The 19,798-nt window shown below is 45.6% G+C and overlaps 1 protein-coding gene across 5 annotated transcripts in view; it reads left to right on the top strand.

Moving 5' to 3' along the window:
• LOC138677423 (N-acetyllactosaminide beta-1,3-N-acetylglucosaminyltransferase 2-like) overlaps window positions 1–3,792 on the top strand; it is an 86,004-nt gene extending 82,212 nt beyond the window's left edge. For all 5 annotated transcript variants that reach the window (XM_069767536.1, XM_069767534.1, XM_069767537.1 and 2 more), the window contains one exon: window positions 2,789–3,792. In XM_069767536.1, the coding sequence (XP_069623637.1) occupies window positions 2,789–3,255 (467 nt within the window). In that variant the 3' untranslated portion in view covers window positions 3,256–3,792. The remainder of the gene's footprint in view (window positions 1–2,788) is intronic.
• Window positions 3,793–19,798: the final 16,006 nt, after the last annotated feature.

The raw sequence follows: 19,798 nt of genomic DNA, 5'->3' as shown, positions 1-19,798 counted from the left end.
GTGTTGTCCTCTCAATTATGACAATGCCTGTGTGTTGTCCTCTCGATGATGACAATGCCTGTGTGTTGTCCTCTCGGTGATGACAATGCCTGTGTGTTGTCCTGTCAGTGATGACAATGCCTGTGTGTTGTCCTGTCAGTGATGATAATGTCAGTGTGTTGTTCTCTCAGGGATGTCAATGTCTGTGTGTTATCCTCTCGGTGATGACAATGTGTGTGTTGTCCTCTCGAAGATGACAATGTCTGTGTGTTGTCCTCTCGATGATGACAATGCCTGTGTGTTGTCCTGTCAGTGATGATAATGCCTGTGTGTTGTCCTGTCAGTGATGACAATGCCTGTGTGTTGTCCTCTCGATGATGACAATGCCTGTGTGTTGTCCTGTCAGTGATGATAATGCCTGTATGTTGTCCTGTCAGTGATGACAATGCCTGTGTGTTGTCCTGTCAGTGATGATAATGCCTGTGTGTTGTCCTGTCAGTGATGACAATGCCTGTGTGTTGTTCTTTCGGTGATGACAATGCCTGTGTGTGGTCCTCTCAGTGATGACAAAGCCTGTGTGTGGTCCTCTCAGTGATGACAATGTCTGTGTGTTGTCCTCTCAGTGATGACAATGCCTGTGTGTTGTTCTCTCAATGATGGCAATGCCTGTGTGTTGTTCTTTCGGTGATGACAATGCTTGTGTGTGGTCCTCTCAGTGATGACAATGCCTGTGTGTGGTCCTCTCAGTGATGACAATGCCTGTGTGTTGTCCTCTCAGTGATGACAATGCCTGTGTGTTGTTCTCTAGATGATGACAATGCCTGTGTGTTGTCCTCTCGGTGATGACAATGCCTGTGTGTTGTCCTCTCAGTGATGACAATGCCTGTGTGTTGTTCTCTAGATGATGACAATGCCTGTGTGTTGTTCTCTAGATGATGACAATGCCTGTGTGTTGTCCTCTCGGTGATGACAATGCCTGTGTGTTGTTCTCTCAATGATGACAATGCCTGTGTGTGGTCCTCTCAGTGATGACAATGTCTGTGTGTTGTCCTCTCAGTGATGACAATGCCTGTGTGTTGTCCTCTCAGTGATGACAATGCCTGTGTGTTGTCCTCTCGGTGATGACAATGCCTGTGTGTTGTTCTCTCAGTGATGACAATGCCTGTGTGTTGTTCTCTCGATGATGACAATGCCTGTGTGTTGTCCTCTCGGTGATGACAATGCCTGTGTGTTGTTCTCTAGATGATGACAATGCCTGTGTGTTGTCCTCTCGGTGATGACAATGCCTGTGTGTTGTCCTCTCGATGATGACAATGCCTGTGTGTTGTCCTCTCAGTGATGACAATGCCTGTGTGTTGTTCTCTAGATGATGACAATGCCTGTGTGTTGTTCTCTAGATGATGACAATGCCTGTGTGTTGTCCTCTCGGTGATGACAATGCCTGTGTGTTGTTCTCTCAATGATGACAATGCCTGTGTGTGGTCCTCTCAGTGATGACAATGTCTGTGTGTTGTCCTCTCAGTGATGACAATGCCTGTGTGTTGTCCTCTCAGTGATGACAATGCCTGTGTGTTGTCCTCTCGGTGATGACAATGCCTGTATGTTTTCCTCTCGATGATGACAATGCCTGTATGTTTTCCTTCTCGATGATGACAATGCCTGTGTGTTGTCATCTCTGTGATGACAATGTCTGTGTGCGGTCTTCTAGGTGATGACGATGCCTGTGTGCAGTCTTCTAGGTGATGGCAATGTCTCTGTATTGTGTTCTAGGTGATGATGATGCCTATGTGTTCTCTGTTAGGTGATGCTGGTGCATGTGTATTGTTGTTGCTTAAGAGATGACAATGCCTTTGTTTTGTTGGTGTTGTTCTTAGTGTTGATGTCTGCTGATGCTTGTCACTGTGTGTTGTTTTATTGGTGATGAAGATACTTGTGTGTTGTCTCCTAGGTGACGCTGATGCCTGAGTGTTGTTGTTTAAGTGATGACCATGCCTAGATTTTGTTGGTGTTGTTTTCTTGGTGTTGATGTCTGTTTATGCTTGTCACTGTGTTTTGTTCTCTTGGTGTTGATGACTGTTGATACTTGTCACTGTGTGCTGTTTTCTTAGTTATGATGATACTTGTGTGTTCTCTCTTGGTGATGCTGATGCCTGGGTGTTGTTGTTTAGGTGATGACTGCGCCTAGGTTTTGTTGGTGTTGTTTTCTTGGTGTTGATGTCTGTTTATGCTTGTCACTGTGAGTTGTTCTCTTGGTGTTGATGACTGTTGATGCTTGTCACTGTGTGTTGTTCTCTTGGTGTTGATGACTGTTGATGCTTGTCACTGTGTGTTGTTCTCTTGGTGTTGATGACTGTTGATACTTGTCACTGTGTGCTGTTTTCTTAGTTATGATGATACTTGTGTGTTCTCTCTTGGTGATGCTGATGCCTGGGTGTTGTTGTTTAGGTGATGACCATGCCTAGGTTTTGTTGGTGTTGTTTTCTTGGTTTTATGTCTGTTGATGCTTGTCACTGTGTTGTTCTCTTGGTGTTGATGACTGTTGATACTTGTCACTGTGTGCTTTTTTCTTAGTTATGATGATACTTGTGTTCTCTCTTGGTGATGCTGATGCCTGGGTGTTGTTGTTTAGGTGATGACCATGCCTAAGTTTTGTTGGTGTTGTTTTCTTGGTTTTAGTATCTGTTGATGCTTGTGACCGTGTGTTGTTTTTTTTCTTGTTGTTGATGATGCTTGTGTGCTCTCTTTCAGGTGAATAATCTTGATTATATCATGGTTTATATTTTGATGTTGACAATGTTTTGTCTTTTAGGTGATGATGATCTGTTTGTGAATCCATCCTCCTTGGTTCGATATATAAATGAGAATGCGCCGTCTCCGTTCCAGCTGCACGGGGCCCTACAGAGGCACTCTGTTGTCCTTCGATACTCCAAATACAAAATCTCCTATACCTTGTTCCCCAACGCGAAATATCCTTACTTCCTTTCCGGAGGAGGCTTCCTTTTCTCAGCAGCTTTGGTCCGCTCCCTGTATCAAACCTCCTTGCGGATTCCTGTCTTTCCACTCGATGATGTTTATTTAGGCTTCTTGTGTTTGGCTTCAAATCTCACTCTCCGCCATAACAATCTCTTTTATGTTTTTGGACTGAAGTTTGACCCTTGTAACTACCAGCGAGCTCTTGTGGTGCACAGAGTGGAGTCTGAGAACCTGCTACAAATCTGGAATCAGGTCCAAGAAGCGCACTGCCTGACCGGACCCAACATCAAGTTTTGGGGTTAATCGGAAACATGAAACGATAAGACGGATGGAGGGTCCCAATGACTGGAAATCCAGCTGAGAGCACAGACCCCGTGTGTTAGGGCTCATATCAGAGCTCATGGCTCATCATAGGACGTGTTTATCGGAGCCTTCTGGGTCATCTCCGTAGGTCATAGGATGATCTCGCTCAGTGCTGCACAGACTTGTCTTTAGGACTCGTGAACTAAGGCTGGAAGCCTGGAAACACTAAAGGATTTGGGTTTTATCTGTCGGCTTCGTTGAGTTTTGTGGGTAAAATATTAATTGGACACAAAGGTTTATTTATTCCAATCTCCATTTCTACTGCTCTATGTATCAATGGATCAGGGATTTATATGGTGGTTTGATGTTTTACAGTCTGGACTTTTGCAGCAGCTGACTGACACTGAATGTGCCTGAGTGTACCAGACACTACTGAATAGCATAGAGTTGGTCCGATGCGGGGAGACCCCCGTCCCACCCGAGCAGCTTCATGTTGTATGTTTTTAGGTACATCCCGAATAAAAAAATTCCAAGCTATTGAAGAATCGCTCTGTTTTCAGTAACTACCGTGCCACTTCTGTAATAATTTAGACATAAAACTATATGGTAAAATTTACCCTTTATAATTCATATTGACCAAGAGCATGAGGAAGGAGCAGAGAGAGAGGCAGAGGGACACATACATGGGAGCTGCTGCTTTCTAGTAAGTGTTTTATCTCACACTGAACCTATGTTCACAGTTACATTGCTGTACAATGCTGCTTTGACTAGGTGTTTTATCGCACCCCAGTGATGTATTCGCACTACTCACACTACTTAATACTGCTGCTTCTAATATGTGTTTTATCTCATTCAACTGCTGGATTCACAGCTACAGTTCATAATACTTCTGTGCAATGTCCCCCCATGCTGCTTCTATTAAGTGTTTTATCTAACCCCAGTGCTGGATTCACAGCTACAGTTCATAATACTTCTGTACAATGTCCCTCCATGTTGCTTTTATTAAGTGTTTTATCTCACCCCAGTTCTGGATTCACAGTTACAGTTCATAATACTTCTGTACAATGTCCCTCCATGTTGCTTCTATTAAGTGTTTTATCTCACCCCAGTTCTGGATTCACAGCTACAGTTCATAATACTTCTGTACAATGTCCCCCATGCTGCTTCTATTAAGTGTTTTATCTCACCCCAGTTCTGGATTCACAGTTACAGTTCATAATACTTCTGTACAATGTCCCCCCATGCTGCTTCTATTAAGTGTTTTATCTCACTCCAGTTCTGGATTCACAGCTACAGTTCATAATACTTATGTGCAATGTCCCCCCATGCTGCTTCTATTAAGTGTTTTATCTCACCCCAGTTCTGGATTCACAGATACAGTTCATAATTCTTCTGTACAATGTCCCTCCATGCTGCTTTTATTAAGTGTTTTATCTCACCCCAGTTCTGGATTCACAGTTACAGTTCATAATACTTCTGTACAATGTCCCCCCATGCTGCTTCTATTAAGTGTTTTATCTCACTCCAGTTCTGGATTCACAGCTACAGTTCATAATAGTTCTGTACAATGTCCCCCATGATGCTTCTAGCAAGTGTTTTATCGCACTCTAGTTCTGAATTCACAGCTGCAGTTCACAATACTTCTGTACAATGTCCCCCCACGCTGCTTCTATTAAGTTTTATATCAACTCAGTGATGAATTCACAGCTACACTACTTAATACTGCTACTTCTAATATGTGTTTTATGTCACTCTGGTGCTGGATTCACAGCTACTGTTCATACTACTCCTATACAAATGTCCCCATGCTGCATCTAGCAAGTCTTTTCCAAGCGGGAGTTAAATGCACCTAAGCGGGTACAGAGCTCACTAAAAACCTGTACAACAGTGGGAATGTAATTCACGGATTGTCCAATGAAAGACCAGTATAGCTGCTGGATCTATGAGGCGCAAGAAATGTCTAAAGTGCACATAGGGTTCACATATATGATGAGGTACATTCAGTTAGAGGTCAGTAGAGGGGCAGTACAGTCAAAAAAATTTAGTATAGGGAAAGTCAATTAGTTGTTCCCGTAGTGGATTGATGTCCACACAATGTGAGGTCCCAGACGGTGTTTAGATGCTACGTACCGAGGAAGACCAGGCTGGAAGTACCTGTACTGAGGCGGGTCTGGAACTGCTGAGGCTGCGTCTCTTGTTTCCTGGAGGAAGGCAAAAAGGACCGGACCAGGGGTCTGACCCGGATGCTGGGGGCGCAGTTTTAAGTGAAAGCACGTCCGACTATCAACCACATTCGGATCCTTCAGACGGAACCTGAAAACCCATCTCTTCAGGAAAGCTACAGCCTGCACTGACCCCGCTGCCTCCTCACCACTACCGAAGCTACCGCCTCACCAACACCGGAGCTACCGCCTCACCAACACCGGAGCTACCGCCTCACCAACACCGAAGCTACCGCCTCACCACCACCGGAGCTACCGCCTCACCACCACCGGAGCTACCGCCTCACCACCACCGGAGCTACCGCCTCACCACCACCGGAGCTCCTGCAACCCTCAACCTACTGTCTCCTTCCCCATAATCCTGTAGAATGTGAGCCCACAAGGATGCGGCCACTGTGTTCAGGTCCTGCGTGCTGGCAGCGTGCGGCTGGTGCAGGACCTGTGTGACGTGGATGCTCCCGTGATGCCGCGTGACTGGCAAACGGTACGAGGCGCTGAGCGTACCACCCTCTACGTGTTTCGGAAACTCCGGTTTCCTTCCTCAGGGATGGTCCTGCTCATGGTGGGAAGACTTTAAGTTGAGTCAACAGGTGTGTATTAGTAGAAGCCGAGCAGTTCTGCTTCACTGGTTAACCCCTTAGGTATCAAGGCGTCCAACATACAGATCCACCGGCTCTCTGCTCGGGACATCAGATTATAGAGTTCCCTTTTCTCCAATGTTGGTGGACAATTTCTATTCCCATTCCCGCCATATCCTGCACAGAGCCCCACGGTGTTGTTACATAAAGTGTCGTGACGAGGGAGGACCTGTGAATATTTTCTTTCTATTTCTGAGGTGTTCATCAATTCCCACATTCGTCGGACATTTTGTGCGGCCTACGTGCAGCTCATTACAGGGGTATGTGATTGTGTATATCACCCCAGGGGCGGCGCACGTAATGAAATCTCCAATACTATAGTCAATAGATCGGCCTCTGTGTTGAAGTCCGTAGGTTTGGAGCAGTTATGGTGAAGCCTCATAAATTGGTTTTTAGGGACGTTAATCGGCCAACGTGGCAGATGGCAGCCGTCTGTTGGAGTGAGCATACGGGAGTCTGGGCGGCTGTGAAGGGCGAGGTCCTCCATAAAGATCTTGATGGTTTCCTCACTGATAGTGGATGTGAATCTAAAATGAAATCATTTTTATTGACCTCAGTGATTCATGGCCTCCTGACCATATAAATAAAACACCGTCTATAAAACGCTGCCAGGGGAGCAGGTTCGCGTGCAGCATGTCCCCAGGGTAGATGGTGTCATGCAGTTGTAGCATGAGTGTTGCCTTTTAGATAAGCTGGCAATAAAGGTACAAGTTTTTGAAGATGGCAATCTACAAATCTTGACAAATTGTCTGTGAGGCATTGAGTACCAGATATTATCAGATGCCCCAATGGATCCACCAAATTTTTATGAATTTTATGCAAATAATAAAAAGTAGCCGTCCTGGGAAATGTTGTATTAATAAATTCTAATTCATTTTTGCTTAAAAATCCTATATTCAGCCCTCTGCTAGTTAATACTTTCATTTCCCCAATAAGACTGTCTGTAGGGTCTACATCTATTTTTTTTATAGGTGCGTGTATGGCTCAGGAGTACAGTATTGATCCTGGTCTAATATTGCGATCCCCCTTATCTGCTGGACGCATTACTACCTTTTGTTGTCTTGTAAAGATCCGACAGCTCTTCGTCCATGAAATGTTAGACTGTACTTGTATTTAGAGCATCTCTTATCACTGATTTTACGTATATCGTCCATTACGGTTTTTTGAAAAGTTTCAAATGGATCCGAGTATTCATTGAGGGGGTGAAAATGGGATTTCTTACTTGAGTTGGTATGTACGTAGGCATTGATTTGGGCTTGGTCATTGAATCCTTTATTAGTATTATTTTAAAATGTTTTTAATAGCCAGTTTTCTCATAAAGAGCTTAATCCCTATGAAAGGCTGGAATTTGTCGAATTTACTGGCAGGGGCGTAGTTGAGACCTTTGTCCAGCGAGGATACTTCACTCTGGTCTAGAGTATGTTTCTCCAATTATAAATAGACTGTTCCTTCAAGTTGGGTCTATTTAATTTCTTTTGGGTGAGTTTCGCCCCTCGGCAGCCTCCTCCTACGTGTCTTCTTGGGCCGACTGAGTAATTTGTTTTTTTGCGGATCTGTTGGCCAGAGGTTGCATTTCCTGTACTTTTCGAGTTCTCCCTAGTTGTATTTTGTGTAGGGTCTTCGTTTCTATTGATTCTTCCAGTGGATGTGCCCTCATTTGATTCCAATGGTTGAATAACTGTAGGTGTGGACGGTGGTATTAGAGGGGGATTCTCCCTATCCATAGGACCGCCAGAGGGTAAGTTGTCAGTAATAGATGGAGTTTTGTGTCCTTTGTGGTTAGAAGAAGTAGATGGACGAGGGGAAAATGAATTGTCCCCTTCTAAAGTAGGGTACATGGAAAATCTATCTCCTGATGGAGTGTTAGTTATTGGACTTCCATCCACTTCGTCAATAACTTAAAATTTGTTCTCTCTCCTGGACAATCTCTGTCTCTTCTATGACACCCGCGCCTCTAGGTCCACCAGCTTCCTCTCATTCCCCTCGTCCGGACTCAGAAGGAGAAGGTAGAAGGCTTGCCATCTCAGCAGTGCCTAATCCCTGCCTTAGGCCCCGGATCCTCTTGCGGTGGGTTACCGTTGAAGGTGGAGACCGCTAGCACATTCCTCAGCCTGGGGCTGTCTATTCCTAAACTAATGTGCCTATTCCCTATCTCTAATGTGCCTATCCCTACTTCTATACATAACACACATCACATTACAATACATTAACATTAGTAAACGTTAAGGTGCCGCACGTGATACATGTGTACAGTATCCACGGGGGGAAGACACCTGACGGACTCTGTCACCTCCTTACACTTTCCTCAATAATAGATAAAACAGCCTGTTTGGGGAAAGTTCTGAACATTGAATCCCATTTTGACAATGTGTTTTGGTCTCCAATATCCCCGATAGAGATTTGTAAAGAGTTAACCCTTTGGGATACAGTCATAGGCTATGTAGCGCCCTAAGGAGGCAACTACCCACAAATTGCGCGTTTCTTTAATAACAGTTGCTCGAATATTTGTAAAGATTCTTTTCTTTTATTGATATTTTCTTTGTTGGGATCAGGAGGAACTTGTCGGTCTTTTCTGTCTGACCATAAGTTGTTGTACTTAGTGGCGCTGACGTATAAAGAAAGGTTCTGCTGCAAATATGACGACAACCACATAGTTGTCAAAATAGATAAGATATTATAATTAAAAAAATTCACATCCACTATCAGTGTTGAAACAATCAAAGATCTTTATAGAGGACCTCGCCCGTCACAGCCGCACCTTCCACAAGCCCAGACGCCCATATGCTCACTCCAACAGACGGCTGCCATCTGCCACGTTGGCCGATTAACGTCCTTAAAAGCCAATTTATGCGGCTTCACCGTAACTGCTCCAAACCTCTGGACTTCAACACAGAGGCCGATTTATTGGCTGGACGTAGGAATTGATGAACACATCAGAAATAGAAAGAAAATATTCACAGATCCTCCCTCGTCGCGACACTTTATGTAACAACACCGTGGGGCTCTGTGCAGGATATGGCGGGAATGGGAATAGAAATTGTCCACCAACATTGGAGAAAAGGGAACTCTATAATCTGATGTCCCGAGCAGAGAGCCGGTGGATCTGTATGTTGGACGCCTTGATACCTAAGGGGTTAACCAGTGAAGCAGAACTGCTCGCTGCCAACACGCAGGACCTGAACACAGTGGCTGCATCCCCGCTGACGGCTGGAGGAGTCACCGGCCGGGACAAAGCGCCAATTCTATTCACCTATTCACCGTAGAATAAGTGTGAAGCCACAGCTTGGAAGATCAGCGTGTCGTTGCGACCTGGCTGCGCACCCCTTGGAGCCCGTTGCGCACTCACCTCGCCTCTCTCACTGCCATCGGGAAACTATGTGAAATTGATTCCATGGTGCTGTACATGAGAAGGGGTTACATACAAATTACAGATATCACTTACAGTAAACAAACTAACAATGACGGACTGATACAGAGGGGCGAAGACCCTGCCCTTGCGGACTTACATTCTAACATCACCCCAACAGACCCCTTAAAGCAGCGTTGGTCACCCTGACCGAATACCACAGGTGGCGTCATGAACATTCCCCTTAAAGACCTTTCCCTTTTACACGGACGTCCCAGGGCCACGGCCTGGGTCTGCCACCGTGACATACCCCTGTGAACCGCAAGACCCGATACCGAGTACCCCACGGCCCCATGGGGGCAATCCAACTTTGGCATCACAAACAGGATCTACTAAAGCCTGAAGATTGGGTCATGTGCGCCTAGAGACTGTGCCTAACCATGATTTGTGTTAAAAGACTGTGTAACTAATGGATTGTGATTTGCCGCCAAAAATTCCCGCCAAAACCGCCGCCATTATAGCGCCATGCGGCATGCTGGAGGAGTAGGGCGTGTCATCGTAGGCGTAGCCTGGAAGGATGGCGCGAAAATGGAACCAGCCCCTCACAGATACTACTATGTCAGAAAAATATGCCCATCAACCAAACGAATCCGCCTCCTAGTCTGGGATGGTGGAGGAAGAAGGAACCGCCCTCCAGAAGAGGAGGAGCAGGAACCAAAGGAGGGAGCAGACACTACTCTGGTTGGCAAGATGGCGAGCGGAGGTCACCAGGAGGAGGGGGTGAATACCCGCAGTGCTTCCCGCCAATCATGCATGAACCCGGAGGTTCCCGGCGTGGAAGTCGAAGAGCTGTGCCGCCAGCTCTGGAAATCCTGGTACCGTGCAGCTGCCAGTGTCCAGGAGCAGCAGAGCAGCCAGCCGACGGAGCCGCCACCTGCAGTAGAGGAGTCCAGCCCTAGCGATGCCGTGACCGCGGGTAAGCCTGCAGACCCTACCCCGGTAGCTGAGGACACCGCCCTGCTAGTGCCAGTCGACTCTCCCCTGCCACCACCACCTGGCCAGGTGTGTAACCGCCTGGAATGGGAAAGGCCCTGGGAGACCCTGAGGACCTCCAACGCCCCGCTGCAGCCCACCAAAAAGGCCATACACATCCAAGGGGAGTGGGTGACCTTCAGATGGACCCACACCACCACCGACCTGATCAGGTTCCCTGGGGAGGCTCAGCGAGAGGGGGAGCGGATTGAAGTTGTCACCCAGCAGGAGTACCGCCGGCAGCAGGCCTTACGGCGTGAGCACAGTGAGAGGGAGGAGAAATTCAAGCACCAGGTCGCGCATGAAAAAGATCTGCAAGCCAATGCCTGGGCCAGAAAGATAGGCCGGCTGGGGGTTCATCAAGGAACCGGACCTTAACCCCGAGGTTTTCGTGAACCGACGTGACGTGGAGGCCCATTTGTTGGAGGGGCATCCAGGCCGTGATCTCTACCCTGGTGACCGCGTCACCTACACCAGACATTGGGGAGACAAGAGATGGTATGCTCTCCACGTGGACAAGCGTAAGCTGAACGAGGGAAGACTGCCATCTAGAGACTCGGAGCCATTGCCACCGGAGGTTCCATATTACCCAACACCGCCCTCATCTGGCCAGGTGAGAGACACAGCTGCCCATGACAGAACACCCATTGTTCTGTGCTCTAGATGCGCTAGCGCTCTAGTGGAATAGAGGACTGTAAGTACGCAGACTCCCATTCAGAGTGCAGACGCACTATATGTAATGACAAAAGGAGAAAACGGAGCAACTAGGTATCCATAGTAACAAAATAAGTCTTTATTAGTAACAATAGCAAATATATAGACAAGAATAGCAGTTAGATATTACATATGATAAAATCACAGGCTAAAGACAGAAAAAACCCAGAGGGACCATACTTGCACATGCCCGAGTAAATGATAAGGGAAATTTTAGGTAAAGTGTCAGTGCATATAAGCTCAATAGGGTGGTAAGATCGCCATTCCAAACAGGTTATTGTAACGGTGGCAAAACAAACACCAGAGAGGGCAAAACTTACCAAAGGCAGAGCAAGAGAGGACCCTGGGCCAGGTGTGGACAGACCCTGACGCGCGTTTCGCGTGGCAAATACACCGCTTTATCAAGGGGAGTAAGAATAATAGGAAGAGCAGGACCTTTTATGGCCATGTGACCGGACATGTGACGTCCGTGTGGCCAATGATAGTGGTTATAACGGCGCATGCGCACCGCACTGCTCAGGTCCGGACAGATACATCAGAGCATCACACATTCCTATGCACACCTGGGAGCAAAGGGGATGGACCCCAGGCATGCGAGGAAGGTATAATAGTTGCGCCAACGCATGCCGGAGACACAGAGCGCTGGGGCGCATGCGCACTCCCACAACACCGCCAATGATGTAAAAGCAGGACATAAAAAATGCTAGAGAGTACAGCCCACCAATGAATATCAGAGGAAAAAACAAACCTAATGTCACAGTAAAAGCCACCATCGATGTATATAAATAGAGGTATTTGGAAATAATATGAATATACAAAATCGCAATAAAAATACATACAATCACAAATAGTCTGACATGATAGTCCCAAAATAAAAAAATAAAAAGACTGTATGTATATCTGAAGGCTGGCATGAGGGGTAGACATATCCAGAGGTAACAGGAAACAGGAAACAGGAACAGGAACACAGACATAGACATATCCAGAGGTAAGTTGAAGGTTGCGCCAATCAGTCAGACATACATTAGGGATGGGGGACCAAAGAGTCCTGCTGTGAGACCAACACATAAAGAAAAAGTTAGAAACCAATAAAAAAATAATGAATTAAAATGTTAAAAATAAGAAAAGCCCTACACCAAAATACGAGGGTAGACGGAGAGCAGCAGCAAAGATATTATGCATATGTACAAATCCAATGGTCAAGAACGCATATAAGAATCAAGGATTCAAACTCACAAAAGGGGCGATTCACAGAAAAGATGCAAATGATAATGATTCATTCAGACCTCTAGGGGTCGTAGTGTCCAATGTCACCATCCGTTTAGCTTCTGTTTGCGCCAGGATCTTTCTATCGTTACCACCTCTAATTCCTAGATGAATGGCATCAATCCCTCTCACCAGTGGCGGACACTGACAGCTTTGGGGCCCTGTGCAGGAAATGTGTCTGGGCCCCCCGCCCGGCCCAGCATGCTGCTTATGATGAGTGCAATCTGGCTCCGAGCAACAAACCAGATTGCCCTCATTATCAAAGGTTAAGATTTGGTTCTGCTGGTTCCAGTGCAGTCAGACTTGCAGTCAGGTGACAACTAGTGTTTGCTGTCAGTGAATAGAACACTGCAGACTCTCTAGTTGGCACAAGACAGCAAGTGTGCGAAGTGCATCCTCTTGGTTATGTGATTACTGTGGGAAGCGGCAGAGCCTGACCATGTACCTATATATTGTATTACATTATATGTCTGGTATCTGATAGTATACTACAAATAAAAGTATGGAATCGTGTAGTAGACTGCATTATTCCATACAACAGTATCATGTAAAAGACGTACTACAGGGATAACCCCCACACAGCTATATACAATTTGTGCCCTCACAGAGCCCCCTATATAGAGCAGGAGCCCTCACAGAGCCCCCGATGACATCTGGATGCAGGTCAGCTGTATATTGCGACCTGCGGACCAGTGTTTCCGGGTGTTTTGTTATCACAGATAGCCCGGTCCGATTTCCACATTTTGCCCAGGTCTGTTATATATGAGCCATATACTAATCTGTGTACTAGATGTTACGCACTATACCACTGATGGCGAACCTTTTAGAGACCGAGTGCCCAAACTGCAATCTAAAATCCACTTACGGTATTTATTGCAAAGTGCCAACACAGCAATTTAACCGGAATACTGTGGTTTTAGATTAGAAAATCTCCTACATTAGCACGTCATAGCAAAGAGCTTGTAAGCACTGCACTCCAAGCCAAAGATACTAGCCACCGATTGCAGCGGAGGTCTGTTCTTGAGAATGAAGAGGATTTTTATTCCAAAGTAATATTGCCAAGTTGTTTGTTTTTTACAGCCTCTTTGCAATTGTAACCCTTTATCATGATGAGAATAACCCTTTAAGCCAGGCATGTCAAACTATATTCACATATTCCTCCATACAGTGAAATGGGCCTCACATAGTGCTCCATACTGTATAATGGCCCCACATGATGGTGCCTACTGTATAATGACCATATATGATGCTCCATACTGTAAAACGGTCACACATGATGCTCCATACTGTATAATGGCCGCACATGATGCTCCATACTGTATAATGGCCATATATGATGCTCCATACTGTATAACGGTCACACATGATGCTCCATACTGTATAATGGCCATATATGATGCTCCATACTGTATAATGGCCACACATGATGCTGCATACTGTATAATGGCCGCACATGATGCTCCATACTGTATAATGGCCATATATGATGCTCCATACTGTATAACGGTCACACATGATGCTCCATACTGTATAATAGCCACACATGATGCTCCATACTGTATAATGGCCGCACATGATGCTCCATACTGTATAATGGCCATATATGATGCTCCATACTGTATAACGGTCACACATGATGCTCCATACTGTATAATGACCGCACATGATGCTCCATACTGTATAATAGCCACACATGATGCTCCATACTGTATAATGGCCATATATGATGCTCCATACTGTATAATGGCCATATATGATGCTCCATACTGTATAACGGTCACACATGATGCTCCATACTGTATAATGGCCACACATGATGCTCCATACTGTATAATGGCCACACATGATGCTGCATACTGTATAATGGCCGCACATGATGCTCCATACTGTATAATGGCCATATATGATGCTCCATACTGTATAACGGTCACACATGATGCTCCATACTGTATAATAGCCACACATGATGCTCCATACTGTATAATGGCCGCACATGATGCTCCATACTGTATAATGACCGCACATGATGCTCCATACTGTATAATGACCACACATGATGCTCCATACTGTATAATGACCCCACATGATGCTCAATACTGTATAATGACCACACATGATGCTCTATACTGTATAATGGTCACACATGATGCTCCATACTGTATAATGGCCACACATGATGCTCCATACTGTATAATGGCCACACATGATGCTCCATACTGTATAATGGCCACACATGATGCTCCATACTGTATAATAGCCACACATGATGCTCCATACTGTATAATGGCCGCACATGATGCTCCATACTGTATAATGGCCATATATGATGCTCCATACTGTATAACGGTCACACATGATGCTCCATACTGTATAATGACCGCACATGATGCTCCATACTGTATAATAGCCACACATGATGCTCCATACTGTATAATGGCCATATATGATGCTCCATACTGTATAATGGCCACACATGATGCTGCATACTGTATAATGGCCGCACATGATGCTCCATACTGTATAATGGCCATATATGATGCTCCATACTGTATAATGACCGCACATGATGCTCCATACTGTATAATGACCACACATGATGCTCCATACTGTATAATGACCCCACATGATGCTCAATACTGTATAATGACCACACATGATGCTCTATACTGTATAATGGTCACACATGATGCTCCATACTGTATAATGGCCACACATGATGCTCCATACTGTATAATGGCCATATATGATGCTCCATACTGTATAACGGTCACACATGATGCTCCATACTGTATAATAGCCACACATGATGCTCCATACTGTATAATGGCCGCACATGATGCTCCATACTGTATAATGGCCATATATGATGCTCCATACTGTATAACGGTCACACATGATGCTCCATACTGTATAATGACCGCACATGATGCTCCATACTGTATAATAGCCACACATGATGCTCCATACTGTATAATGGCCATATATGATGCTCCATACTGTATAATGGCCACACATGATGCTCCATACTGTATAATGGCCACACATCATGCTGCATACTGTATAATGGCCGCACATGATGCTTTATAATGTATAATGGCCATATATGATGCTCCATACTGTATAACGGTCACACATGATGCTCCATACTGTATAATAGCCACACATGATGCTCCATACTGTATAATGGCCGCACATGATGCTCCATACTGTATAATGGCCATATATGATGCTCCATACTGTATAACGGTCACACATGATGCTCCATACTGTATAATGACCGCACATGATGCTCCATACTGTATAATGACCACACATGATGCTCCATACTGTATAATGACCCCACATGATGCTCAATACTGTATAATGACCACACATGATGCTCTATACTGTATAATGGTCACACATGATGCTCCATACTGTATAATGGCCACACATGATGCTCCATACTGTATAATGGCCACACATGATGCTCCATACTGTATAATGGCCACACATGATGCTCCATACTGTATAATGGCCACACATGATGCTGCATACTGTATAATGACCCCACATGATGCTCCATACTGTATAATGACCACACATGATGGTACATAGAGTATGATGGCCCCACATGATGATGCATACAATATAATGGCCCCACATGATGATGCATACATTATAATGGCCACATATGACGCTGCATACATTATAATGGCCACATATGACGCTGCATACAGTATAATGGCCCCACATGATGCTACATACAGTATAATGGCCCCACATGATGCTACATACAGTATAATGGCCCCATATACTGCTCCATACTGTGTAATGGCCTTGCATTACAAAAAAAATACTCACCTCTGTCCGTTCCAACACTGATCTAGTCTCTTCATATATCAGTCCTACCTGTGGGCATGCGCACCATCTCGGCAATAGTGCCGCCGTCACTCTCCTAAGATCGCGCACCATCCCAGTCCTCAGCAAGAGCACAGACTGATGGAACGGCGTGCGGCCTGATGGGAGAGTTGGGGTGCATGTCCACTGCCCAGATTACATCCGGATTAGCTGCGGATTGAATGCTGCGTACAACCGCAGCATTCAATCCGCAGCGTCCAGATATTACAATATAGTGGAGGTGATTTTATGAAATCCCGTCCCCACTATGCGTGAACACGCATCCGGCGGCCCTGCGTTTCCGGACATGCGGTGCGTCTTTTTAGAACGCAGCATGTCTGTTTACCTTGTGGCGACGCTCCGTCGCCGCAAGGTAAATCACAGGGTCTTATGAATGGGGTGCGGAGATTCCGGATATGTGCAATGAACACATCCGGAATCACTGGGCGTATGGAAGGGAGCGGCGCTTTGGGCGGAGTGAGTTTTCCGCTCCATCCAAAGCGTCGGCAATCCTGAACGTGGAACCTTACCCTTAGGAGCAGAGTGGCTGTGGTGCTAGTGAGGAGGGTCTGGGAGATTACACGCGGGCTGAGAAAAGTGATGGCGGAGCTAGTTTTGAGGAGATGGCACGCGTGCCCCCTCTAGCACCCGTGCCATAGGATCGCCACCACTGTACTGTACTATGTGCACATATATAGTGTTACATGCACTGAGCACTGACCAGGCTGCAGGAACTCACATTATAATATAGTAGATGGTGGCCCGATTCTAACGCATCGGGTATTCTAGAATATGCATGTCCACGTAGTATATTGCCCAGCCATGTAGTATATTGCCCAGTCATGTAGTATATTGTCAAGTTACATAGTATATTGCCCAGTCACGTAGTATATTGCCCAGCCACGTAGTATATTGCCCAGTCACGTAGTATATTGCCCAGCCACGTAGTATATTGCACAGACACGTAGTATATTGCCCAGCCACGTAGTATATTGCCCAGTCACGTAGTATATTGCCCAGTCACGTAGTATATTGCACAGACACGTAGTATATTGCCCAGTCACGTAGTATATTGCACAGCCACGTAGTATATTGCACAGACACGTAGTATATTGCACAGACACGTAGTATATTGCCCAGCCACGTAGTATATTGCCCAGCCACGTAGTATATTGCACAGACACGTAGTATATTGCCCAGCCACGTAGTATATTGCCCAGCCACGTAGTATATTGCCCAGTCATGTAGTATATTGTCAAGTTACATAGTATATTGCCCAGTCACGTAGTATATTGCCCAGCCACATAGTATATTGCACAGCAACGGAGTATACAGCAGACACGTAGTATATTGCCCAGCCACGTAGTATATTGCAGACACGTAGTATATTGCCCAGCCACGTAGTATATTGCCCAGTCACGTAGTATATTGCCCAGTCACGTAGTATATTGCCCAGTCACGTAGTATATTGCCCAGCCACGTAGTATATTGCCCAGTCACGTAGTATATTGCCCAGTCACGTAGTATATTGCCCAGTCACGTAGTATATTGCCCAGCCACGTAGTATATTGCCCAGTCACGTAGTATATTGCCCAGTCACGTAGTATATTGCCCAGTCACGTAGTATATTGCCCAGCCACGTAGTATATTGCCCAGTCACGTAGTATATTGCCCAGTGATGTAGTATATTGCCCAGTCACGTAGTATATTGCACAGCCACGTAGTATATTGCACAGACACGTAGTATATTGCCCAGTCACGTAGTATATTGCCCAGTCACGTAGTATATTGCCCAGTCACGTAGTATATTGCCCAGCCACGTAGTATATTGCCCAGTCACGTAGTATATTGCCCAGCCACATAGTATATTGCACAGCAACGGAGTATATTGCCCAGTCACGTAGTATATTGCCCAGCCACGTAGTATATTGCCCAGTCACGTAGTATATTGCCCAGCCACGTAGTATATTGCCCAGTCACGTAGTATATTGCCCAGCCACGTAGTATATTGCCCAGCCACGTAGTATATTGCCCAGTCACGTAGTATATTGCCCAGCCACGTAGTATATTGCCCAGTTACGTAGTATATTGCCCAGCGACGTAGTATATTGCTCAGCCACATAGTATATTGCCCAGCCACATAGTATACAGCAGAGCCACGTAGTATGTTGCCCAGCCACATAGTATACAGCAGAGCCACGTAGTATATTGCCCAGACACATAGTATACAGCAGAGCCACGTAGTATGTTGCCCAGCCACATAGTATACAGCAGAGCCACGTAGAATATTGCCCAGACACATAGTATACAGCAGAGCCACGTAGTATATTGCCCAGACACATAGTATACAGCAGAGCCACGTAGTATGTTGCCCAGCCACATAGTATACAGCAGAGCCACGTAGTATGTTGCCCAGCCACATAGTATACAGCAGAGCCACGTAGTATGTTGCCCAGCCACATAGTATACAGCAGAGCCACGTAGAATATTGCCCAGCCACATAGTATTCAGCAGAGCCACGTAGTATATTGCCCAGACACATAGTATACAGCAGAGCCACGTAGTATATTGCCCAGACACATAGTATACAGCAGAGCCACGTAGTATATTGCCCAGACACATAGTATACAGCAGAGCCACGTAGAATATTGCCCAGCCACATAGTATACAGCAGAGCCACGTAGTATATTGCCCAGACACATAGTATACAGCAGAGCCACGTAGTATATTGCCCAGACACATAGTATACAGCAGAGCCACGTAGTATATTGCCCAGACACATAGTATACAGCAGAGCCACGTAGTATATTGCCCAGACACATAGTATACAGCAGAGCCACGTAGTATATTGCCCAGACACATAGTATACAGCAGAGCCACGTAGTATATTGCCCAGACACATAGTATACAGCAGAGCCACGTAGTATATTGCCCAGACACATAGTATACAGCAGAGCCACGTAGTATATTGCCCAGACACATAGTATACAGCAGAGCCACGTAGAATATTGCCCAGCCACATAGTATACAGCAGAGCCACGTAGTATATTGCCCAGACACATAGTATACAGCAGAGCCACGTAGAATATTGCCCAGACACATAGTATACAGCAGAGCCACGTAGTATATTGCCCAGACACATAGTATACAGCAGAGCCACGTAGTATATTGCCCAGACACATAGTATACAGCAGAGCCACGTAGAATATTGCTGACTCATTGCTGCAGCTTCAGCTTTCATACAGATCGGGTGACGCTGGAGCCGGGACCTTATCTGTATGTAAGTTTAAGATGGTGCAATAAATCTCACTACAGTACAGATACAGTTAGGGCCAGAAATATTTGGACAGTGACACAAGTTTTGTTATTTTAGCTGTTTACAAAAACATGTTCAGAAATACAATTATATATATAATATGGGCTGAAAGTGCACACTCCCAGCTGCA

Source organism: Ranitomeya imitator, chromosome 4, assembly GCF_032444005.1.
Source record: "Ranitomeya imitator isolate aRanImi1 chromosome 4, aRanImi1.pri, whole genome shotgun sequence".
Lineage (NCBI taxonomy): Eukaryota > Metazoa > Chordata > Amphibia > Anura > Dendrobatidae > Ranitomeya > Ranitomeya imitator.
This window is presented reverse-complemented; position numbering and strand designations above follow the sequence as displayed.